This window comes from Mandrillus leucophaeus, unplaced genomic scaffold, assembly GCF_000951045.1.
Source record: "Mandrillus leucophaeus isolate KB7577 unplaced genomic scaffold, Mleu.le_1.0 Scaffold415, whole genome shotgun sequence".
NCBI lineage: Eukaryota > Metazoa > Chordata > Mammalia > Primates > Cercopithecidae > Mandrillus > Mandrillus leucophaeus.
The window spans coordinates 1027665-1054773 of record NW_012104421.1 but is presented as its reverse complement, the minus strand read 5'-3'; the positions used below and the strand labels follow the sequence as shown (position 1 = coordinate 1054773).

The following is a 27109-nucleotide window of genomic DNA, read 5'->3' as shown; positions in this document are numbered from 1 at the left end:
CTGTACATATAAAAGTAGAAAGGAGGAAACAGAGGTTCTTGGTGCTTTGGGACTTTCAAAAGCATAAATAAAAAATCTCCCTTTCTCCTAAGCATTTGGTCGAAAGGTCCTTGAATCCCACACAGACGCAGTTTTCCACTGCCTTTTCTACATGGGATACATCACGTGGCTCAAACAGATTAGTGCTAAGGGAAAGATTTATTTATTTATTTTTTGAATAGATAGATACACAAGCCAAACTATTATGATGACTTGATAAATGTGGCTTTTGAAAATGCTTTCTGTTGTAATAATACAAGAAACAACAAGGTGGCATGCTGCCAGGCATCATCCATCAGTAGGTGAGGTTGCTGGGAACAGACACAGCCCTGGTGCCATGTTAGCTCATCCCAGTGTGCCAGAGGCCCTAACAGGGCCCTAGGGAGCCAAAAGAAGAATCGCCCTTAAAGCCGCATTCTCAAAGCAATTTTAAACTGATCAGGGGAGAGTGAAGGTCCACATTAAAAAATGGTGCTGTGACTTGTGAACTAGACTTAAAAGTGATTCTTTGGCATAGATAACATATCTCTGTGACCTCAGTTTTATAATTCAACACTTCTGCTCGATCCTAATTTGTCATTATAAAAATGTTCTGAACACAGTGCCAACTTGGAAACACTGATTTATGTATATCCAGAGAGTTACTAAAACTTATTGTGGAGACTAAATTTGATATAAATGGAAATTATGTTGGTTTGGGGAAAACAGTCTAAGACAACATCCTCTCTGGTTGTTTGATCTTCTCTCGACCAGATGGAACTAAGGAAAGCATCTCTGTACTTTTACAGGTTTTTGAGCAACAGTTAGGAGGCTGGTAAATTAAAATTTAGACCCACATGAGAATGTTATGGCTGAATTGTGGAGTTTGTCCTTTAAGTTTCAAATTGGCTTATTTGCTATTATGACTGTTTGGTATGTCTAAATTATAACTAGAAAAATCACTGCCAATTTTTTTTTTCCAAACAAGTATGATTTTACATATCCCTGCCTATTCTTCAAAGAAAGACATGCTATAACAAAGCATCAAGTTTTACAAATATGGGCTGGAGTTATGAAAATGAGGAGTATACTCATGTAATCAGAAAAGAAAAAGGCGAGAATGAGAACGTAGACCATGAAGGTCATGCCCAGCTTCTAATGAAGCCAGAAACTGCTCTGAACATACTGCTCAAAAAATCTGAGACAATGTACGATAAACACCCCAGTGGGGAAAATGAGCCCTGGGCAGTGCTTCCTGGTTAACACACTTTTTGTACAATGTTTTCCAATTTGCAGTCACTTAACACATTCATTGGACATCTGGTCTGTACTAGTACTAAGCAAGGCACTGTGAAAGACGCAAAAATAACGACCTCCCTGATTCTTATCAAAGTTATTATTTACTTGAACAAATCCATACAAATTAGAATAGAACACACAACAGTATAATGCCTGGTGAACAACTCATAGGAATGATCTGAATATTAAATACAGAAGGAATTTGAAAAAGGAGAGATTGAGGAGAGGGCAATAGCTTACAAAGGAAGTATCTTAGGTGGGAGGTCCCAAGGTCCCATCTTAGGTGATAGGACCTAAGGTCCTATCACCTAAGGTCCCATCTTAGGTGATAGGAGTCCCAAGAATGTGATGGGAGAAAGGAGACTTACTTTGCGATTCAGCCCTCCCTTCCTACTCCTGCTCCCTCGAGTACTACACTAGGTTCTTACCCTAAGTTTAATTCAGTAAATTCACCTAACAGTGACTAGATACCCACTCTGTGCAAGGCAAGAAGGTATAAAGAAAAGGAAAATAAAACCTGAGACCATAACACTGATAATCTAATTAGAGACAGTACCATATAAATAACGATAACACAGCCAGACTATGTAAAGGTGACTTAAAGGTAGTGCAAACAAAATGCCTCAGAAATACAGCATGGTGAGACTCAGGGGTACAGGTGAAAGTGGCTTTAAATAACATTTAGGATTTTGACAGGTGAGCATGTGGAGGGAGGGACATTGTAGGTGAAGAGCTCACCAGGAGAGGAGGCACAGAGGCAGCAAAAGGCCAGCATTTTAAAGGTCTAGGACACCATCCTGTAGCACCCACGCCTCTTTCACTTTTAGAAAACCAGCCTGGCCAACTGGGTGAAACCCTGTCTCTACTAAAAATACAAAAATTAGCCAGGTATCATGGCGCATGCCTGTAATCCCAGCGCTCAGGAAGCTGAGGCAGGAGAATCGCTTGAACCCAGGGGCAGAGGTTGCAGTGAGCTGAGATTGCACCAATGCCCTCCAACCTGGGTGACAGAGGGAGAATCTGTCTCAAAAAAAAAAAAAAAAAAAAAGAAAGAAAACCATATTACCATTTAACCTAGCAATCCCACACTGGGTATCAACCCAAAGGAAAAGAAATCATTATACAAAAAAGACACCTGCATTCATATGTTTATTGCTGCAATATTCACAATAGCAAAGTCATAGAATCAGCCTAGATGTCCATCAATGGATGACTAGATAAAGAAAATGTGGCAGATATACACCATCAATACTACTTAGCCATAAAAAGAATGAAATCATGTCCTTTACAGCAATATGGATGGAGCTGGGGGCCATTATCCTAAGTGAATTAACTCAGAAGCAGAAAATCAAATACATATCTTCTCACCTATAAGAAGGAGCTAAACAATGGGTACACATGGACATAAAGATGGAAATATTTGGCACTGGGGACTCCAAAAGAGGAAAGGCTGGGTTTGTGGGGTGGGAGTGGAGAAACTGCCTATTGAGTACAATGTTGAATATTTGGGTGATGGGTACATTAGAAGCCCAAACCCCACCTTTATGCAATATACCCATGTAATAAACATGCATGTATACTCCCTGAATCTAAAATAAAAAACAGTAAATATTTTTGGACATCGATTTACTTTTCTCCCTTGCAGTCTGTTCGGTCTCTGAGCTGCAGAATCTAGCAGCGTGCTTGGTGTACTGTTAGTGCTTTACAAATATTTCGTGAGAGAAGGAAGGAAGGAAAGAATCCCGGGAGCGAGGGATAGAAGGAGGGAAGGAAAGAATAAATGGCCAAAGGAAGAAGGAAGAAACATACAGAAGGAAATGTTATAAAGATAATTTCAGGCCATGATGAACTTTCAGCCTCACATCTGTTCTAATTTTTGAACTTTGAAACCTGATTAAAATCTTTCTATAACAAGATGAAAACTTTAAAATGAAACTAAATAGCTACCAAAGTAAAAAACACTGGGCTCTATTTTAATGAACACGTTTATTTTCATATATTTATTATAAGTTGTGTTTGTCATTGCAATGCATTTGCTTACTCTGAAAGATGGCTAGGGGTGGGGGCCGGGGGATTGCTGTCTTTGGCTAAAGATCCACTAGCAGGAAGGACATGGACTTTATAGTATACACACACATGCCATAAGGTTTGCAAATGATCTTACATTTGCTCAGTAGCCAAAAGAGGCAAAGAATGAGAATAAAAACAAATGTGTTTTAGCAACATCAAGTCCAACTTTTCCATCTTCCCTCTGAGGAAAATGTATATTATGAAACTCTAGGACTCTAACAACCTCTCCCGATACAAGCCTTGAGTTGGAAATTTATGAATTATTTTGGCTAGAGACAAAAGCTCTCCAATCCTTCCATGTCACCCAGATGTTTGTTGCAAAATGAGGGTCTGGAGAGTCACAACATATTTCTTTAAAACCAGTTATATGAAGAGCAGTACTGCTCCTCTTCCAATCTAACAGCAAAATGGGCTTGACTGCATATCTGGAGGAGAAACTATCTCTTTTTTAGGGGCACGCATTTCAGAGTTGAAGGGCACCTTGGATGTCTGTTCAACAAATATTTATGGAACACTTGTTCTGTTCCAGGCACTGCCCACCTGATTTCACAGATAATCAAACAAAATTCGAGAGAAACTCAAATCTAGTCCAATGTCATGCAAATAGAGAACAGTGCCAAAATTCAAAATCAGTAGTTTTACGAAAAATAAAATAAAAGGAATAATCCACAAAGTAGGCAATGAAACTCACTGCTACAAATTCTGGTTCCCACAACATGTGGTTCTCTCCCAGTAGGAAAGGGTCTTTATCTGGATCAGGGATTCCTACTCCAAAGCCCAAAGGCAGGGGCTGGCTCTGCAGCTGTTTGAGATTGGTATATTAGTTAGGGGCTTCAGCTGATGATCCATGCATGGATGTAACATCACCTAGTGTTTTATAGTTATTCTTCCTGCCTCCAGGTGAAGCGTCCATCCCCTATTGTATATGATTTGGATGGACCACCCTCTGTTTGCTCTTAATATCCAGTATGTGTCTCCATCTCTCTCTCTTGTTCTTCCTTTCTCTCTCTTTCTCAGTGACTGAAACTAAGGAAAACAGGGTCAGATAAATCTTTTCTATTTTCTACAAATTGAGCCCAAACCAAAGAAATAGTTCAAGTAATAATGCAAGTAGCATTAGGAAATCTTTATTTATTTCTTTTTTTGTTTGTTTGTTTTGAGTTGAGGTGAGGGAGGACCTGGAGGGATGGATGCTGAATTGAAGATGGAAAACTCAACTCAACTCTGTGAATAGGAAGCTTAGTGACTTTAAGGAGAGGTGAGTCTCCAAGAATTTGAATAAACAACCCAAGAATCACTAGGACATTAACTTGGTCATTCACCAACAAGCTGGAAGCTTAAAGGATCATGTTTGTAGTCTTAAATAATAAAAGGTTGAAAGAATAAGTCAGAAATCACTTAGTTCATTCACCACTTTGGACAAGGCTGATGATGACTAATACTAGACCAGAAAAGTAGATACAGAGTAGTACCTAGGGCAATTCCCACTGTTACATCTTGACATGCTTGTACCCATGACTTCTCTCCCACATGGCAGACTCCATCATTTCACAGAAACTGCAGTGGGGATATGAACATGGAAGAAGTTTCTTTGTCAGAAAATCCTGTGGTAGCTCACCCCCATAATCCCAGCACTTTGGGAGGCCAAGGCGAACAAATCACTTGAGCTCAGGAGTGAGAGACCAGCCTGGCCAACATAGTGAAACCCTGCCTCTACAAAAAATACAAAAATTAGCCAGGCATGGTTGCTCATGCCTGTGGTCCCAGCTACTCGGGAGGCTGAGGAAGGAGGATGGTTTGAAACTGGGAGCCGAAGGTTGCAGTGAGCCGAGATGGCAACACTGCACTCCAGCCTGGGTGATACAGTCAGACCTTGTCTGAAAAAACAAACAAACAAATAAACAAAAATTCTTCTTTTCTTCTTCACCTTAACCTCTAATTTTTCAGGGAGCTGGAGATAAACCTTATCATTGCACTATCACCCCCTTCAAGACAGCAGCAGTTTTAACCCTGGATACACATTAAAATCATTTGGAGAGCTTTGAAAAAATTACTGATGTCAGGAATCCACCCCAAGAGATCCTAATTTAACTGTTCTTTGGTAGGGCCCAGATATTTGTACTTTTTAAAGCTTTCCAGGTGATGCTAAAGTGTAACTAGGATTAAGAAGTACTTCCATAATAGAAGGAGGAATAAAAACCACATGACCATCTCTGACAGATGCAGAAAAAGCGTTTGGCAAAATTTAACATCTTTCATGATGTGAACTCTCAAACTAGGCATAGAAGGAAATGTCTTCAAAATAACCAAGGCCATATGTGAAAAGTCCTCAGCTAATATCATACTCAATGACTTTTCCTCTAAGATCATGAACAAGGCAAGGTTGCTCACTCTTGCCGCTTCTGTTCAAAAGTGTACTGAAAGTCTTAGATCTGTAAGACAAGAAAAAGAAATAAAAGGCATCCAAAAAAGAAAGGAAGATGTAAAATGATCTCTGTTTGCAGATGACATGCTCTTATAAGCAGAAAACTCTAAACAGTTCACGAAGGACTAATAAACAAACTGAGTAAAATTAAGGGATACAAAATCAATATAGAAAAATCAGCTGCAATACTACACACTAATAACAAACTATCCACAAAAGAAATTAAGAGAACAGTCTCATCTACAATCACATCAAAAAGAATAAACTACTTAGGAATAAACTAAGGAAGTGAAGGACTTGTACACTGAAAATCACAAAACATTACTGAGAGAAATTAAAGGTGACACAAATAAATGGTAAAACATTCCATGTTCATGGAGTGTAAGAGTTAACAATGTTAAAATGTCCATGTTACCCAATGTAATCTACAGATACAATGCATTGCCTATCAAACTCCCAGTAACTGATTATTATAGAAATAGAAAAAACAGTTCTAAAATTCCTATGAAACCAAAAAGAATCTGGAATGTTCAGAACAATATCGAGAGAGAACAAAGCTGAAGGCACCACAGTTCCCGATTTCAAAACATTTTACGAGCTACATAAATTAAAACAGTATGGTACTGGTGTAAAGGTATGCCAGGGTAAAGACACCTTGGTGTGAAGACAGACATACACACCAATGGAACACCTAGAAAAACACTCACACATATACAGTCAACTGATCTTTGGCAAAGGTTCCAAGAATACACAGTGGGGAAAGGTGCTGGGAAAACTGGATATCCACATGTGAGAGAATAAAATTGCTATCAAAATTTCACCACATATGAAAACTAACTCAAAATGGATTATAGACTTAAATGTAAGACCTGAAACTATAAAACTCCAACTGGAAAACATAGGGGCAAAGCTTCCTAATATTGATTTGTCAATGATTTCTTAGCTGTAACACCAAAAGCACAAGCAACAAAGGCAAAAGTAAACAAGTAGGACACTATCAAAGTAAAGAGTCTGCACAGCAAAGGAAACAACAAAAATGAATGAACTTTGAGGCCATTATGCTGAGCGAAATAAGTCAGAAATAAGGACAAGTACTACGTGATTCCATGTATATAAGGTACTTAGACTAGTCAAGTACACAGAAGCAGACAGTAGAATGGAGGCTGCCAGAGGTTGGTGGGGAAGGAGAAATCATGCTTGCCATTCAAGGAGTCTAGTTTCAGTTACACAAGATGCTAAATTGTAGAGATCTACCGCACAGCACTGCTAGTATAGTTAACATTACTGTATAAAACACTTCAAATTTGGTTGAGATGGTGGATCTTATGCTAAATTGTCTTACCACAATAAAAAATGAAAATAAAAAGAGGAAGGGAAATAACAAAGAGGGAATTAGAGAGGAGATTAGCTCTAAGATCCTTCTCAGCTCAGTCTAGGTCTAAGTTTGAAATATTTTCTTAATTCTGCAAATGCAGAATTGGTTCCACCAACCTTGGTTCTGTGGTATAGGGATTAGGTTCCCAATTCTTTTGTAGAGATGTTTAATATCACATAGTTTTCCTCCTCTTTAGGTAAAGTGCAGATTGAAGAAATAAAATGACAACACTGCATATACTGTTTAAAAGCCAATTATTAAACATTTGAGTGTCTGCTGTGTGCTAAGCACTGTAAAAAAGGAGGACTTCATACAACTTAATTAGGAAAAGAAAGCATTATTATATAAAATGATTCTACCATAATAAAATAACAATACATATAAAATATTTTTAAAACCCAGTTCCATATATGTATTATTTACAGAATTGGGGGAAGTTCTCTTAGTTCTTAAAATATCTTACAACTATAATCAGTAGAAACTCAGAGGCAAATTAATAATTTGGTAAATTCTTGAGACTCTGGCCCCTTGGGATTTCTATCCTTGGTTATACCTACCAATTTGCTTAATGTATAGTAAGTATTCAATAAATATTTATTGAATGAATGAATTAAAATTGAGGAGATATACAAACTTTAGAAGGGCTACTGAACAAGCCACGTAAGGATTTTTTTTTTTTTTTAATAAACAGAAAAAGACAGCTAAGAGTTACAGATTCCTGATATGGCAAGTAAAGGTTATGGACAACAAACACATTTCCAATCATCTTTTATTCCAACAAATTGGCTTATGGGATAAAACAGGCCATAAATTGGTCTTAAACATTCAGTCATTGGCCTTAGAGCATTTGCCTCCTGAAAGGAGATCAGATTTTGGAACAATATACCCCTGCCTAAGATATATGACCTGAAATATTAGAAGTCCTGGTAATACATTTAGACTAGGCTTTCACCCAAAAAGTAAAAGGAAGGCAACTGCAAACTCTTAAGCATCTGTTCCAAAATGTGCAATCTCCTTTAATGAAACAAAAAGACCATCTCATACAAATGACATGAGTAGTCATACCCACTCTGAACTTGTATATCTTTCTTCTAAACAAAAATTCAAACATTTCCAAGGAAAACAAGGGTGATAACATATAACACCAGATGAAGAATAACAGATAAAGCCTGCTTTGGGGCTCACTTGAGCTGAAAGTTCTAAAACCTCTTAAAACAAGTCCTGTGAACCTTAATTGGATGTTATGATAGAGATGAGATGTCTTTGAAAGAAAAAAAACAAACATTTGTTTTAGAAGCAAAACCTTACCATTGAAAATTTTCTTTTGGTATATATTATTATACAGTATAGAAGTAAGACGCTAACTAAAGCCTATATTAGTGTATCAATATTTTCATGGCAGAATATCTGTGTTTGCAACTAAAAATCAGAGAAGTCAGTTTACTTTCTCTTAGCACAATTATTATGAAATGAGACTTGTAGAATGATCTTTCCTATTACTGTGGACTAAGACTCCTTGGGGCTATTTATTTTAATTTTTCTGTGTTTATGTTGACACCATTCTGGCAGCCACATGTCTTTGGAATAATACTATAATCTTACTTGTTTTAGGCACCCCTCATGTGACTTTTATTTCTTGCTCATCTAATAATTGTATTTACCTCAAAAACTTTTAAATTCAATTTTAAGATTTAACTCAAAATATATTAACGTTTTAACAATTCTGCCATCCTTCATAAGATCAGTTTTTGCTATTTGGATAGATATGAAACAGCCAAACCCATCATTGAATCAGTTAAGATTTAGCATAATATTTGTATTCTGACTGAATTAATTATGCTCTTAATGCAATATTGATGTAGTATTAATCTATACTATTAGCTAGATGAATTTGGCATTTCAGAAAGTATAAAAGGTCTCAGAAGACTTTTAAATCTTCTTTAGTCACCAGTGCAAAGGTTCACATCACACCTAAGAGCAGCCAGCTATCTGACTCGCTGCCATCTCAAATGAGCTGCAGTTTCCTCCTTTGAGCCTGGTCTTGGCATTGACTTAATACAATGAGACAGACAATGTTACATACCATATTAAGTGTCTTATGCATTTGGAACTTCTTATGAGCAAAGCTAAATTAGCTGGCTGAAGACAAACCTAGAGCTCTGAAAGATAGATCTTTAGTATCAAGTATTTTTTAAAAAGCTAGACGAATGAGTTCACTATAAGTATTATTTCAGAGTATTTAGTAGGAGGGTTGAGGAACTGAAGAGAGGAGCAGCTTCTCAAGGTAGCTAGCACTTCATTTGAAGTAAAATAAATGTCCATCATCAAGCACCAGTAGGTATAGTCTCTTTTCTAATTGATGAAAAATAAAAACAGATATTATATTCTACTTGGTGATACTAGATTAGTAAAAGTTACATTATAAGAGTTACTCAATGAAACCTCATATAATCTTACAAAAATTAGTAAAGGTGGGAGACAATGTTCATACACTGTCTTTCTTTGTTGTTCAGACCAGGGTTGCAGATAAAGGCAATGATCGGTGTTCCAATATCATAAACCTGAAAAATCAAGCACTGCCTACTTTCTGCAAGCCTCAGAGAAAGGGTAGGGGAGAAACCAAGGAAAGAATTCTGCTCAGTATGTTCCTGGGTCTGAACCTTTTCTCCAGTATCAAGTACTGCTTGTTGAGAATGAAGGCATTTATATTTAACATGTGTCTGTGTTTTCATTCTGCCTTGTCTCCATTGAATTTTTTTCTATAACCTTCAAAAGATCACTCAGAGAGGATGTTCTGTACTCAGAGGGTAAACCAAGTCTCCTCACAAGCTCCCAATCCATCAGGGAAAAAAATTAACTCCAGAAATTGAGTAGTTGTCATTTACTCCATAAAATCTGAGTAATCTAGCTTCCTTTACAGTTCTGTCATATTGGGAATAGAATAATTATTAGCTGATAGACTTGAAAAAATAATCAGACCTGAGAGTGATCTAAGAGGTCATATAACCAGAGTTGGAAAATTGGCCTGGCAGTTTAATTTACCTGGTAGATGGGATTTATTTGGATTCAATATGAATGCTACTACATACATTCCAGTTACCTACTAGGCCTCTAAGGATATATACATTCACAACCTCTGATCTTTCCCTATTGGGAAGGTATATAAGATGACTGAACTAAATTTAGATGCATAAATTTGGAGTGGAGAAATGAGACAGAACCCATTAAGTTCATTATCTCATTAAAAATGAGTAAGAAAGCCATAGAAGACTGTTCATGGTAGATTGAAGAATAGTCCCAATTTTTCACTCTCTCTCTAACTCATGCTTTCACATGTAACATTTTGGCTCTCCCATTCTGACTCTGGACTTGCTGGGTGGCTTAGTTTGCCCAATGAGATACTAGCAAATATGGTACAAAAGCTGGAAACAGGCTTTGCACTGGGAATTGCTCTTTCTTACACCTCTGCTGTCACTATGAGAACTTGCCTAGGCTAGCCTGCCAGAGGATAAGGAACTTGTGGAGCAGAACTGGGTTTCCCATGTTGGCTCAGATGAAGCCAGTCTAGATCAGCCAACATCCAGCCAACCCTAGATATGTGATGAAGACCATCCAAGTCCATCAGAGCCACCTAGCCAAGCAATAATTCCGTATCTGATATTCTAGTGAGGATTAGTGGTTGTTATGTAGCATTACTGTGGCACTGAATAATTGCTACACCAATTAGAGTTTCCATTAGAGTAAAGAACTAAGGAGAGTATACTAATAAATTCTTGCTGGTACTAGAATAGATAGAATCAGTTGTTAACGGAAAAAACTTGAAAACTTTAAAAATCAAACTGATTTGAAGTCTTGAGGCAGAGCACGTATCTCAGGACATATTTATTTCTAAATTATAAGAGTCAAAATACATTCTAAACTCAGCCTAAGGACTGATTTAGGGCCATACTTAAGCAATGACTTAATTACAGTTAAGCATGAATGAGAAAAATGTTAGAATGTATTTCATTAATATTATATTTTGTTTTTATAAGTATACTTATTTAATATTTCTTACTGCTTAAAGTTATCTATTTTAATGAAAATTAAAATTTTTATACATGACTGTAACTGAAAAGTTTAATCAATGCTAGGTATCTCCATGAACTTTGATAGCTGAAACCTAGCTTTTTGAAACATGAGGCTGTAACCCAGGAATTTCTGTTAATAGTGAAAGATCTTGATTGCAAATAAAAATTATCAAGAAAACAAACAGCTTCTTAGGTGCTTGACAAGTTAAAAGATAATGAAGACAACTACGCTTCCATCCAAGATCCTGAGCAGATGCATTCAAACTATATAGGGAGGAGAATATAAATCATCTAAAATGAAATCATCCAAACTGTCTGATTCCCTTTAGATACCAAAGGGGACTTGCTCCACACTTTCATTACACATAAAAAAGGAGAAAACACAGGGCTAAAATCCTATTAATAAAACTTGTGAAGTGATACAGCATGGCAGAAAGAGAAAGCCAGGGACACACAAACATTTGAGAATCTCTGATTCCAAACATAATAATCCCACGGTAAAGAAAACGGATTTTTTTCTTTTTTCTTTTTTTTTTTTGAGACGGAGTTTCACTCTTGACACCCAGGCTGGAGTGCAGTGATGCGATCTTGGCTCACTCCAACCTCCGCCTCTGGGGTTCAAGCGATTCTCCTGCCTCAGCCTCCCCAGTAGCCGGAATTACAAGCACCCGCCACCACGCCCAGCTATTTTTTGTATTTTTAGTAGAGACGGGGTTTCTCCATATTGGCCAGGTTTGTCTTGAACTCTTGACCCCAGGTGATCCACCCACCTTGGCCTTCCGAAGTACTGGGATTACAGGCGTGAGCCACTGTGCCTGGCCAAACTGAACTTTGATTGAGGACCAGTGACACTTAGGATAAGGTCTCCCCTGGGTAAGTGAGTCTGACTAGCATCCACAAAGGGCCCCTGCCAGGTTAAGTTCTCTGCAACAGAAGCTTTCAGACTCTTTTGAAATGATACATATTTTCTATCACAGCTCAGCACACACACAAATGCATGCGTGGGGTAGGGGGTTTGCATGTGTATACGCATGCCTTGTTTTGAAAAATGCAACATACACAAAGGTCTTGAATCAAAGCAGGAACTATCTAAGTGGTTCAATAATAGCATATTCTGCTGTGCCTTCTAGAAAATAAGTGTATACTTGCCATAAAAGCTAAAGTATTGGGTTAGTGAATTGAAAGTAATAGCAAAAACTGCAATTACTTTTGCACCAACCTAATAGGTTAAAAGTCAGCATTATAACATCTATGAACATTCAACGGGTTACATACTTTTTTGGTATTATTATAAAAGTATTTACTTAGTCACTGTAGATCTTTAAATTGTCCTTGGAGATGCAGATTTTCTACAATCAACACACCCCCAAAGACAGTAACTCAGTCTTAATTTTGCTCCTTTTAAAATCTGTAGCTGTAAGATTTAACTCATTAGGGCACAGAGGTAATATGATCATGTGGTCATATCATGAGCTGCTTGTCTCCAGAAAGCCCACTAGAATCTCAGACTGAACAGCTAAATCAGCCTCTGTGTTGTTTGTCTCATAAGGATCAGAATTAATACAGTTTAGCCTAACAATACAAATCCTATTGAAGAAAGATGTCAAAATATATGACAGGGCATATATAAATAGTTATTTCACAATTAAAAATATATATTACATTTCTGTCCAGATTGTTCCAGAGTTTAATGATGATGACAAGTTTTTGATTTGCTAAAGAATTACTAGAATTTAACAGTATAGAACATATCCATGTGTATAATGTATCAGTCCATACTAAGCACTGGTTTTTAAGAAACTAATATTTCTTTATATTCTTGTTGGATTTGGAAATGCCTTCTATTTGGAGACATTTTTTCTTCTTCAATTTCCTAAAGAATGGTTAGTGTACCTCTGCCCCATTTTTTAAACTTCTTGTTCAGCCTTGTATGAGATTACTGAATATATGTTTTTAATACTTGAAAGTAAAATAGGGACATATCTTCTATATGTTTATAATTTCGTCATTTATATCCTACTTTTCTAATGCTTTAGAAGTAGAAGACAACTGATATCTTTTGTAGTTTCATAATAGAGCCCTAACACCTAGAGCTTTAACTTACTAGGTGGCAAAATTGTTTTTATTTTTAATTCCACATGGCATCAATATTTGATTAGTTGCTGAATGACAGAATTTTGTGATTTTAATGTACTCCCTAAATTGCTTCTCAGTCTCTCACTCAGTAAAAGATCCTATCGCAATCTAACATACATATCACTGAGACAGTATGAAAATTCCCCTTTGTTTCTTATTAGTTTTGTGAGAGACATGTTTTGGCTCATCTCTAAAAAATATTCAAGGATGCTAATTTGAGGAAACTAGGTAACAGGAACATTCTAAATTTATACTTTTTGGCTTTACTGATGTATGAATTTATCAGTTACATTATCACCCTGTAGCAGCATATATTGCAGATTTAGGAAGTTTTGTATATTCGAGATTAAGAGAGCAGGTGAATCATAAGGAGCAAAAGTCTAGTCTTTCTTATCAGCTTAAGGTTCTCGCTGATTTGAAGCTGGCCTCAAAAATGAGACAAACAAACTTACTAGTAGATATAATCACATTGACCCATTTTTAATGCACACCGCAATGCCACAGTGGCCAAATATCAGAATTGATCTGGTGTTTTGTTGGATATATCTCAGGTTATAACATTTTCAGTGAGACCTGCCTGGAGCCAAAATGGTCTTTTGTGATTCAGTGAAGAACCATCTATTGGGCTTCTAATATCTGTTAGACCCTGTGCAGGCCTTGGAGAGACAGAAAGGAATAAGGCTCAGATGCTGATTTCAAGAAATTCTCACTCTTATTAAAGTAAGTTGACATTTTTCTGAATCTCTGTCTCACCACTTTCTGCTATTTGTTTATGAAATGTCTAGAATTATTTTTCTGTTCCCTGTTTTATAATATCGTATATACAGTAATTTTGATCAAATCTCCTACTTGCTATACATAACACTTTTCAAAGTCAAATAAAATCTTTCATTAAAAATATTACCATAGTACCTTATATTTTACAGTTTGGAGACAGATCTAGTCACAGATCACACAGCTCAAGAAGGAGTTTTAAATTATTATTACTCTAAGTAAAAATTTCCATTCTAAGGCCTCAGGCCCTTTCCTTTTAGCTTAAATATCATTAGCCACCCCCATGTCTACCTTCTTCATCCCTCTCACTATTCCTGACCCAATTCCCACTGAAGCTTCTATTTTTCCGAACTTCTTTATATCCAAAATTCATCATTCATTGAACTGAATGACTTTAAGAAAATTCTGGCTATTAGGACATCTACAAAGATAAACCAATATGTTATTCACTTGTAAAGTACTTGGTAATACTAAAAATCCAGCATAAACCCAATATGCTACTAACACCAATATTGGACAATATATTATAGAGCTAATAATTCCAGAACCATTCCTAACAATAAATTCTCCTCCCAGTCCTAACATGAAAACAGATAACATGTGCTTGGTAAAGATGATAAGTTCTCTATTAGTTATCATCTGATAAGAGTATATAAAGACCTGGCTGGAGATGGACATAAGTACACAAGTAAAAACACGTAAGAACACAAATTTAATTATTTGTACGTTCCTTTAATTATTTTCTTTTATCTGGATCTGTAAGCAACAAAATATTCTCCATTAAACCCAATCATGAAAGTATGCCTCAAACCTGCCACCTCTGGTTCTCACAAAGACCCCCAACGGGTGCAGGACTTACTTGCTGCTCAGGCAGCGTCTCAGAGAGTAGGAGGCCCCTCCCCCGCAGGTGCGTGAGCACTCACTCCATGGGCCCCAGGCATCCCATAGGCCGTCCCGGTCCTCCTCGGAGCGTGCGGTCCTGGAGCTCTGTGAGAAACAAAAGAATGGTCAGCATCATATCCCCATGGAACCCTGAAACACGTGTCCTAAAATGGGACTGGCCTGTACATGTGTACATGGTGGCCTTGCCAGGAATGAAAACGTGCAATCAAGATTCTCGAATTCTTTTCCATTTCATACTGCCTATATGTTCAGGGAGAGGGATATTTAAATTTAAGGGCCCTGGGCAATGACTGAAGTGGGCACGAGGTTGTACAAATGGAACAAATGGAAAAGGAAGCCAGAAACAGGAATTTGGGTTAGAAAACAATCAATTGCATTGAAATTACAATTCTGCTCAGGGTTCATGAGTGTATTCTTCATCTCTTCGTGAGGGAAAGAAGCTGCTCTCAGAAGTGTTTCTGTCCTGAGAAGCTTGGCATGTGCATACTAAACTGCTTCCCAAAATCTAACAATGTTTTATACCATTGACAACTTTTTAATAAAGCAACTGCATTCCTAGTTTTCAGATTTGTTCATTGGAATAACTATACAAATAACTTTAGTAATGCAGGGATTGCCTCTTGACAAATAGACTTGCTGGTTATTTACAGGCTTTCTAGGAAAATTTCCATACACTGTAAGAATACTTGTGGCTATGTACAGGTCTCAACGCTGTGCTTCACATTCAAGAAAAAGATAAAATTTGTGCTATAGTTAAGAGAACAGGCTCTGGAGTTATAGATTATCTGAGTTTGGGTACAGATTCTATTTTTTATTATGAGTCCTTGAACAAGTAACTTACCACCTTCCTATGTTCCAATTTCCCTTTTTACAAAGTGGGGATAACATTATAACCATGCTACTGCACACACACACACACACACGCAGACACACACACATACACACATATTGTATAGGAAGATTAGCAAAATGAACTTAGCCCACCTAGAGCTAGTGCCAGAGCAGAGCACTAATTTTTATTTTGTAGCAATGGGATCCTTTATAAATCAGTTGCTATGGGGTTCGGTTGTTAAACTGACTACTCCTTTGAACTTTTAAAACCTGTACAAATTAAGTCAGAAACTTGGCCTTACGATGTTACACAAATGGTTTTCCAACTGGTGCATGCTATACTTAGCTTCCTGAATCATTTGAAAGGGAGATGAGATAGCACAGTGATTAGGAGCAGGAACTGTGGATCTACTCAGCCTGGGATGCAATACTGGCTTCAGAGCTTCCTAGCTCTATAAACTTGGGCACACACACAATCTCATACGCTTCCGTTTTCTTATCATAAAATGGAGATAATAAAGATACTACAACAATGAATGAATCAATGGATCTTTGTGAGCAGTAAAAGAGTTGATATATAAAAAGCCCATAAAGTGGAAATAACCCAAATGTCCATGAGTGGATGAATATGTAAACAAAATGTGATATATACATACAATGGAATGCTATTCAGCCTTAAAAGGAAGAAAATTTAGATGCAGGTTCAACATGAATGAAACTTAAAGACATGACACTAAGTGAAATAAGTCAGACACAAAAGAACAAATATTGCATGATTCCACTTACTGAGGTACCTAGAATAGTCAAATTCATAGACACAGAAATGTGTCTAGAATGTGTCTGTGTCTAGACTGGGGGGTACTGGGAGAGAGGGGAATGGGGAGTTGTTTTATGGATACAGAGTTTCAGTTAGGGAAGATGAAAAAGTTCTGGAGATGGATGGTAGTGATGATTCCAAAACAATGTGAATGTATTTAATGTCACTGAACTATATACTTAAAAATAGTTAAAATGTTAAATTTTGTATTAGTACATTTCACTACCATAAAAACAAATATGCACATATATTTTTAAAAGTACATAGGGCCTAAATAATAAGCACTACATTGTGTAAGCATTTGTTGCTATTATTATTTAACATTATTTATTACTTATTGTTAATATGTATAAACATATATGGGCTCTGAAAGTTTACAGGAGGTACACTGGGAAGGCACCAGGCTTTTTGCTGTTGAGTTTAGTTGAGACACTGTACTTGTAAGGTATCATCTCCCTGAAATCCCTGACTTTCCCACAGTACGACCTTGCATCCACTTGTCATATTGCATCTGCTTGGTGATGTCATCTGCCAGCAGTTTTATGTTCCTATAAAATGTGGCAAAGCCTGGGTAACGGAGCCACATTGGTAACCCCAAAATCTGTACTTTTGAAAGGAAGAATTTATTGAGCTCCAAAGCCTGGTTTTTAGGATTATTAAAATCAATCTTTAATCACTGCAATATGAGGTGCTCTGTTTTCAGAACTTAAAACAGAGAGAGAGAAAAGATTCTTTGCCATACCCAAATTTCTTCTCCATGGCCCATTAAATTCATCTCTCAGATTTTTAAAAGTTAATTGTATATCTTCTAACTCTTTGTTTGCTGCATGTGAATAGAAGATAGGATTGCTGACTGCTGAGAGAGGTACAGGATTTTCCTGAAGCAGTTTCTATTTGTGTGACAAATATACATTTGTGGGATGCAATTTCTCTCATTTTACTCAAATTCAATATGACTTTGATGAAACCAGTATCACAAATGTTAAGATTCATGCAGTAATTGAAATGAGTGATTACAAACTTTGATGCTATCCATTACAACAACTGCAAAAACAAAACAAAACCAAACAAAACAAAATCCACATGCAACATTCACCAGCAAACTGCATTTTCATATGAGATAAAAACACTTCAGTGCCAAATCCTTGGGGAGTTTCCCTCTGGCTGTTCTCTGGGTAAGATATTGGTAAATAATGTACGGTTGTGATTTTTTCTAGAAAAACAAGTTGTTTCAAACTCTGTGCTAAAGTTCCTTGATATTTTTCATGTGCCTTGTTTGAAGAAGTGCTAAAAGCTTCAATGGTGAGGTTTCACTGCTAAGCATCTTATCTCATCACATATTGCACGTTTCAGCACTACACATAGTAAGTGCCCACGATGTCTCTGAATGAGATCTCATGCAAACCCAGAAGCAAGTTATAGGTCTATTTCACAAAGCCAAACAAACTCCAAGTTTTCTTTTAACAAGTAGAATAAACATAATTCATTCCAATGGAATCCATGTTTAATGTTGGAGAAAGTAATTTTTCTGCTTTTTAACTGTGCCAGACATTTACATCTATAACCAGCAACGACTTTTTAGAGATGCTTTTCTGATTATTTAAAATCTAGAAGTATTTGCTTATTGCAGCTTTTAAGACTTTCTTCACTATAAACAAATTTTGTGTCTGGCCCTGGTAGAACACATACTTATTTCTCTTCTACATTTTTTTTTTTTGAGACAGTGTCTTGCTTTGTTTCCCAGGCTGGAGTGCAGCCTTGACCTCCTGGGTTCAAGGGATCCTCCTGCCTCAGCCTCTTGAGTAGCTGGGACTACAGGTGCTTGCCACCACACTAAGCTAATTTTTGTATTTTTCATAGAAACGAGGTTTCGCTATGTTGCCCAAGCTGCTCTTGAACTCCTGAGCTCAAGCTATCCAGCCACCTTGGCCTCTCAAAGTGCTGGCATTACAGGCATGAGCCATCATGCTCGGCCCCATTACTCTTTTATTTTTGAGTGTACAATCCTTTTAACTTTACAGCAGCAATTTTCTAAAGGGTAAACTTTGAATTGCATCTAGCAGGGGAAATAGAGGCAGAAGAAAAATAAAGAGCAGATAATGGGTTGCTTAAAAGTAATGCTGATTGCTTCTGAAATTAAAACATCTAAGTTTTTCTATACAGGCCAGCCAATGTTCTTCAATTTGATTTTCATCAGATAAATGTAATATTGTAATTCAGTGTCTCAAAAGGAAGGTTATGGGTGCTATTGAACACAGTGATCAAAAGATTATCCCTGACCCCACTGCTGGAAATTTCAGTAGCTATGTCATGTGAGATGATGGTCTTTAGCTATTAATATCAATGACAAAGAACTAAAGAACAACCAGTAAGTTCTTTATGTAAGGCAATGTTTCACTAGTAGGAGATTTATCATAAAAAAATCTAGAGTGCATCTCATATTGAACTTGAGGGAAAAGGCCATTATAAAGCCCTTTCTTATTACAACAACTATTTTACTTTACAGGCATTGGATGAGTGAGAATGGACAATTGGCAGCTGTTTTGATCTAGCATTTGAGAAATCCACTGAGAGAAGAAGTGCCTGAGTTTTTGGCCCTATAATTTTATGGAAATTGACTAGGCCCGTTGAGTTACTGAATTTAGAAACAGTTCAGCCATTTTTAGATCTTTGGTGCCACATTTTGACCTTTAAATGTAGTGTTGATTAAGTCTCCTAAATCAACTGCTATCTTCTCAGAAACTCAGCAATCAACCCCCCAACTCCATTGATACATTGTTCCTGGCCAGTCAAGACGTTCTGAGCCTCAGTAAATGCCAATTGCGTGGAATACAGATTGTGGTCACAGATCATTATATGCCTTCTACAAATACTAGAAGAGCTCTCCTACATCCATCAACCTGAGAATGGTGTCATTTTCTTGCCATTACTGGCTTATCTAAATGTGGTTTTCATCTGATAGTTTTGTGGTTAATTCCAGAGCCAATTGCAGCAACAAAGTCTCAGGTGAACAGCTCCAAGCCTGACAGCTACAAGTAGTTAAACAATTTGAGTAATCACATGAAGCAATGTTTTCCCTGCAGCTCTCTGCCCAATAGACACTTCACCTTAGAATGACCTCCTATGTACCACTTATCCATAGCCTCTTTCATTGGAACCTGCACAGGTTATCAAATACGTGAAAGATGTAAGATGAAGCAGAAATTAGCAATGAAAGACTAGAGTTATATTTGCTCAGAGACACATATATACAGGGTACTTGGAAAATATTTTTTCCAAATGTTAAAACAAGAGGTCAAGCTATACAAAATTAAATGAAAAAAAAAAAGTAGGTGCTGAGGAAATGCTTGATAGTTTTTTTTTGTAAAAATGAAGTCATGTAACAGCTGAAGTTACACTATAAGAGAAGTGTTTTTCAGATGTCAACAGATCCTCAGAAGTAACAAAAAGGCTATGAGACAAGGCAAAGAATGGCGCTTACAATTCTAAGAACATCAAGAAGGTACCTGAACCTCTGGTTTTCCACTTCCAGACAGACAGCATTTAGCTTAAGCTATCTGGAGCTGTGTATGTGGCTGTATCAAATGGATGTCACACAGTTCTGTATTAAAAAGAGGGGCAACTCCTCCAGTGATGAGAGAACCATTTTTCCTGTGGTCTGCCCACGCAAAGTGGAGCAATCTATACACAGAAACATCCTGGCCATGTTTGCAGCTTTGGAAACAAATCTGCAGATTCCATTTTTAGCTGCCCTACCCACATCAGGTCTCTATAAATCTTATCTAATCCTTGGCTTCTTTAACAAGTTGGAATACTGGTTCTGCCGCCAACTGTACGTGGTAGGGGTTGTGATTCCCTGCTCCTGAGAGCTCACAGACATTAAGCAGTAACTGGGCTCTTGTAAAAGTCCATTAGCTTTTTGATGTACTTTCTTAAAGAGTGTAGTGTGTGGATACTGAGGCATGCGCCTTCCCAGATGATATTTGCTGCTGGCTTTGCTTAGGAAATTTGGATCATCTGGTTCTTATCACAGCTGCACTGTTGGGAGATATGATGAACTGCCAGTGACACAGTGCATGGTCTTTCAGAGGCCACTGCATGAAGCCTGTCCCTTGCTACTGAAGAGAAAAGTCAATTCTATAACAGGGTGTAAAAGCTATACAGGCCAAGGAGGACTTTTGGGTACCTGTCTCCCTTTTGCTTTCTCAGCATCTATGCACACATTCCAGTGCACTTTTGCACATTCCTGTTAAGGCACCTAACCGCACCTACGCCTAAAGAGTTGACGGTGAGGGAAAACTGGGGTCTCTTAAGTACCTACATGCCAGGAAGCATGCCAAGATTTAGACAAATGATTGTATTTAATCCTCACAATTACCCAGGTCAGGTAAGAATTTTTTTTTTCCTTATTCTACAAATAAGAAAATTGAGGCTGTGAGATTGAACAACCTGTATCATGCTGCAGGAGAAAGAGCACAGACTTTAGAGTGAGATGGACTTTCCTAGTCATATACTGGTAAACTTGACTTAGACATGTTGTCAGACCTCGTTTTGCCAGAGTTTCTTCATGTGTAAAATGGGAACATTGGCCGGGCAAGGTGGCTCACGCCAGCACTTTGACAGTCCGAGGCGGGCGGATCAGCTGAGGTCAGGAGTTTGAGACCACCCTGACCAACATGGTGAAACCCCATCTTTACTAAAAACACAAAAAATTAGCCAGGCGTGGTGGTGCTTGCCTGTAATCCCAACTACTTGGGAGGCTGGGGCACAAGAATCGTTTGAACCCAGGAGGTGGAGGTTGCAGTGAGCTGAGATTGGGCCAATGCACTCCAGCCTGGGCAACAAGAGTAAAACCTCATCTCAAAAAAAAAAGAAAAAGGAAACATTGATACCTCTCATAATATGGTGATTAACAGAGAGAACACATGGGAAATACCTAGCGTAGTTTCTGGAATATTAGTGCCAATTATTTTATCTCTCCCTGCTCCCACCCCCATACCACAAATGCACACACACACTTATGTCACATAGCTAATATCTGGTAAAGCCAGGTTTTATGTCTATATCTATCTTTTGTTTTGTTTTTTGTTGTGTGGGGTTTTTTTGTTTTTTGTTTGTTTGTTTGTTTGTTTTTTGCTGCCTAGCTGCATATTTTGACCTTTCTTTCCTTTTCAAAGAGTGTTTATCAGTATGTTAATTTACTATAAAATGACAATGAATTGTGTTGCTTTTCTTCTAAAAAATTATTTTGTTCTCAGAATTCCTTCTCAACCTGGGATAACAATTTGGAGATGAAATTAAAACAGCTTCATCACTTTTTAGGAAACAAAAATCTGACTCTGTTCAATGTCAAATACTTCTGTAAGGTTTTCATTTCAGAACTATGGTAACTTGATTTTATTTTGTATTCTATCCAAGGTCAAGCCTGGATTATAGCTCATCTAGAAAACTGCTGAGAAACTTCTGGGCATTTTGGAAAGCTTCAATGGAACACAATTTCACAGCCAGTTGAATTAAAATCAATAATTGCCAATATGAACAAAGATTAGTATTCAGGAAATTTTCGACGGACCATTAAATATTTTACATCAGCTTATCTCAAGGGAAGGCATAGATAAAATATTTGATCACTGTCAGTTTCTATTACTTTAAAAGCACAAACTTAGCAAATGGAAACACTATAACTGCTTTGTCATAAGACTGAGAGAATATTAATGTAAACATTATAATGCAGTTTTTTCTGATAGAGATTTCAAACACTTTTAATTTGCAAGACTTAAGGAGATTTTCTACTAGAAATAGCCTGTCAGTCTGGTTGTCTTTTTCCTTGATAATAATCTGCTTTATAATAACTATAATAGCTGAACTTCTAGACCTAGGGAGTGCTCAATTAGGAGTAGAAGGCTGAAGCTGGTAATTCATGTATTTTACAAAGGAAAAGTGGACAACAGGAGAACTGTATCCTGTAGAAACTACAGTCATTTTCAAAAATTCATTTATTTCATGTTTTTGAAGGAAGTCATCACTTTCCTGGCCCCTGGACTGTAGGGATATTTTAAACCCTGATACTATTTCACCTCAGGTGTGAAACAGCCATTTTACCTGGAGTTCTAAAAATGAAGCAACTGTTCCTGGTTGCTGTTGTTTTTTGTTTTCTTCTTTTTCCTATACTTAGAAAGGAAAACAAATCTCCAGTGGAAAATAATATGTAGGCCCAACACCAAGGAAAACAGTGAAGAGTCACCCCCCAAGGGCTTCCATAGCCTCCACTCCCCGAGACAGGCATGTTTGAAACACCCCCTCCCACGAAATTCCTTCTCTGCTCTTTTTGTGAATTCCTGACTTCCTGGTGAGCCAGTTAGAAGTTTTAGTTTCCATTTCCATCTAATCTAACTAGAGCTCCCTCCAAACTGTGACTCCAATCAGCCATAGATACTTTCTGCAGTGCTGGCAAATTTAGCTGAAATGAATTTACAAAACATCTGTAGAACTAAGGAAACATCTGAGGCTCTGGAAAGCACATGTTGGGGTTTGGAATCATAGAGAAAGAATTCCTGTTGGAGAAAAATCTCATTTTGTGATTTGCTGAGGAAACTGGAACGTTAATAGATTAATATGGCTTAGGGTTTGATAGGCAAAAAAAACCCAAATTATAACTGATAAAAGGGAAGCTGCATGAAATGACTAGCTAACTTCATGTCACTCTCAAACAAGTCAGCTTTTGGTTTTGGTAGAACTTTCTCTCTTCTTTGGTTGACTATTGTGCCATCTGAGCCAAGAAAAAAATGTGGTGTAATAGTTCTGAATTAAGTTCCATGGGATGCTGGATGTGGTTCAGGTTCTATTCCTATGCTTATAATTGGATGCACTCTCTCTTAAATACCATCTAGATATTGTAGGATGTATGGGATTGAAATTTAAAACATTCTCCCTGGCTTAATATTATGCTTTCTTCTTTTTTACATTCTTGTTTCTACTTTTGTTTAAGTTCAGTTCTCCGTACTCAGAAAAAGTAGAATGATAAGCTCTTAGTATTGCAATATTCTCTTTAACCTGAAGTTACTTGGTGTCCCATTATGTAGTATCAGTTTACAAAGAATCAGTATAGAATAAATTAAAACAAGACTTTGTAGCTCTTTGGGATTATCGTTCTGTCTAACAATTATCTTCTCAATTAGACTGGAAGTTCTTTAAAGACAGGGGTGATGCTTTCTATTTTTGAGTTATCTGCAGTTATTGAAATAATTATTAAGAATATCATTTTGAAGAAAATGTGAGATTTCAACAAATATTTAATCAATGATGAAATGCCTGGAAGTATGTTTTGTTTTAAATGTTTACATATTTATCATTTATCTCTCAAAAAGGTACGTACAGCATAGAGTAAGCATAAGGTGGGGTAGAAAGCAAGAGCATGAGAAATATCTAGTCACTTAAAATTGCCAAGTGATTTCCATTTTGGGGACTTTCTTCTGTTCTCCAGCTCAAATATGTATCACTCCCCCACCTTCACACACACACTAGGAGATGAATTCCATCAAAAATGCTGCGCCTGCAACTTAGATGACTTTGTTCTAAAAAGCAGTTGCTCTCTCAATTACCATATCTTTGTACCTTTAATAGATAACATTTTCCTCTAGCTTAACCTGTAGCTGTAACTACAGGCAGCAGCTTGGATATTTGGAACGCTTTGGCAAATTTTGCAGTTTTCGGAGTAGGCTGATTTTGAGGTTCTGGTCATAATTTCCCATTATGAATGTAAAGCAAACCAACCTAGTCTCTTAGCAATCCAGGAGATGCTCTGGGACTGGGAAACCATGTAAGGTAAAGGTGGCAACCAACAAGTTAATCACTACTATACTCAGGTTTACTATTTTCAACAGCACCTTATTTGATTTTGTGTCCATAAGCAGTGATTAGCCTCAGAGGTCACTACCCTACCTCATAGCCCTCTGCCTCTTGGCTTTTGAGGGACCTGTTGCTTTCACATGAATGTGAAGTTTCTAATCCTGCATGCTTATGTGTTCATTTCTGCTCATTCCCTGAGTCCTGCTTGAGTCAGCAACAGCTTTAGAGGATTTACAGTTTAGTGGGGAAGATTAAGATAACAACAAAATATTTAACTGCTCAACATCATTTGTAATTAATCAGACATCAAGTCTTATCAATTCCATTTCTGAAATGCCTCTCTCTTCCATTCTCACCCCGTCCAATCTTACTTTCACTGACATAATTCTGGTACTACCATTCATGTCTGGCACTTTGCAATCGACTTCCCATCTGGTGTTTTCGACCTCCAGCCTCTCTTCCCACCAATCTGTCCTCTTCATCATTGCCAGTTATCTTGCTAGAATACAAAGCTCAACTGTTCACTTCTTGCTAGGAGATTTTCTATGGCTCCACTGCCTAAAGCTGGTGGGACCTAGTAGTATTAATAAATTCCAGGTGGGCTGTGAACTCTCAGAAACTCTATGCCACATTTTGAGCATATGTGTGTTATCATACTTCTGGAGAGAGAATTTATAGCTTTCATAAAATTCTTCAAAAAAGGTGAAGAGCCATTGGATATAGGGTAAAGTCCAAGTTATTAGCATAGCACACAAGACCCTTCATAAACTGGCCCTAAATCAACGTTCTAGATTCATTCCTGCTTTTCGTGATCATACATGGCCTCTACACTCCAGTAATGGGTCGTGATTCTCAGTCACACAGGTGCTGTGAGGACATCTAGTAATCGGGTCATGATCTTGGTAGTACCTAGATTCCCCTCCTCACCATCTTGCTCACATCTTTTTATTTCATTCGACTTGTGTATTTCTGCTCCTGCTTTAAGATGCAATGCCACTGCCATCGTCTAGTAAAATTTTATCTTATCTCTAGGTAGAATCAATCACTGCTTGGCCTGTTTTTCTTTTCTTTTTTTTTTTTCTTTTTTTGAGACAGTCTGTCACCCAGACTAGAGTGCAGTAGTGTGATCTCAGCTCACTGCAACCTCCACCTCCTGGATTCAAGCGATTCGTCTGTCTCAGCCTCCTAAGTAGCTGGGATTACAGGCACCCGCCACCACGCCTGGCTAATTTTTGTATTTTTAGTAGAGACAGGGTTTTACCATGTTGGCCAGGCTGGTCTTGGACTCCTGACCTCAGGTGATCTGCCCACTTCCACCTCCCAAAGTGCTGGGGTTACAGGCGTGAGCCACTGCCCGGCCATCCTGTGTGTTTTGAGCATATTGCTAGAACTTGATACAAATGGCTGTTTTAGCATTTGTCAGCCACCCAGTATAGTTACTTGTTTACACATCTATGCCCAGAAGTGGACTGTGTGCTTCTTAAGGGCTGTGACAAAGAGGAATATGCCTCTGAATATGCCCAGTACTTTGTGGAACACCAGATACGTAATCGGTCTCAGTGAATATTCGTTAAATGAATGATTAACACAAGGCAGGCTAGGATAAGTTGCCGTTGAATGTCTAATTCATAACAGCTGTCAGCTTTCACTCTTGTCCGTATACATTCAAATTATCTAAAGGCAGAGGGAAAAATACATGCAGAAACTGCAGATAAGCAAGGGAATATAAGAGGGCAAAAATGAATCTGAACCATGGGGACACAAAAAGGATCACATTTCTGCTTATTCACATGTCTTCTTATGCCAACTCTAAATTTACCCAAATGTGTAAAGCTGAAAGATGATTAACCTGTCACATCTTGGCTTAATCTAGCTTTATGCAAGTACTAGATCCTTGTTTGCCAAAGGGACCTCGTCACTGAGTAAACAATTTTCATCCCTCCGCAGCACTTGGGAAGCTGTGCTTTTGAAGATGAGTGTGCTGGGATTAGAAGGAGAACTGGGAATGGGAACGAAGAGAGGTGGGTGAGGAAATCCTGACTTAATTAAAAGCATAGGCCTCTACCAATTAAAAAGAAGTAAAGAATACTTATTAAATCATATTTTAATGAGTGTAAAAATTAGTACAATATATAGATAACCACAGATCACAGAAAGATGTAAAATTGAGCAGAATTAATCAGGAAAAATAACCTGATAGAAGCAAATCTGGGCACACATTTTAAAGTCAGAGTTTTGGACTCGGGAGAATATATTTCCATTAGATTATCCATAAAACTAAATCTTGCAATTCAAATAATAGAGCTCTCATGTTAAAATAAATTTATAGAGGCAAAATATCAATACAGTGTTCTTGAAGCTAGGGACTAGGTGATATTCAGCTTAACCCCTAATGTCTAACACAAGGCTCGATACAGAGTTTAATGTTCAATGGATGTTTACTGTTCAGCTGAGTTTTTGGTGAGCACTTTTAATTTTAAAATGTTTCAGGGTATACATACATAATATTGATAGCAAAAACTTCTAAACAGAGACACAGTCTA

The 27109-nt window shown here is 37.5% G+C and overlaps 1 protein-coding gene across 1 annotated transcript in view; it reads right to left on the bottom strand.

Annotated features, from left to right (window-relative positions):
• ADAMTSL1 (ADAMTS-like 1) overlaps positions 1–27109 on the bottom strand; it is a 433939-nt gene that overhangs the window by 387581 nt on the left and 19249 nt on the right. The window contains exon 2 of the mRNA XM_011992650.1: positions 15027–15154. Coding sequence (XP_011848040.1) covers positions 15027–15154 — 128 coding nt within the window. The remainder of the gene's footprint in view (positions 1–15026; positions 15155–27109) is intronic.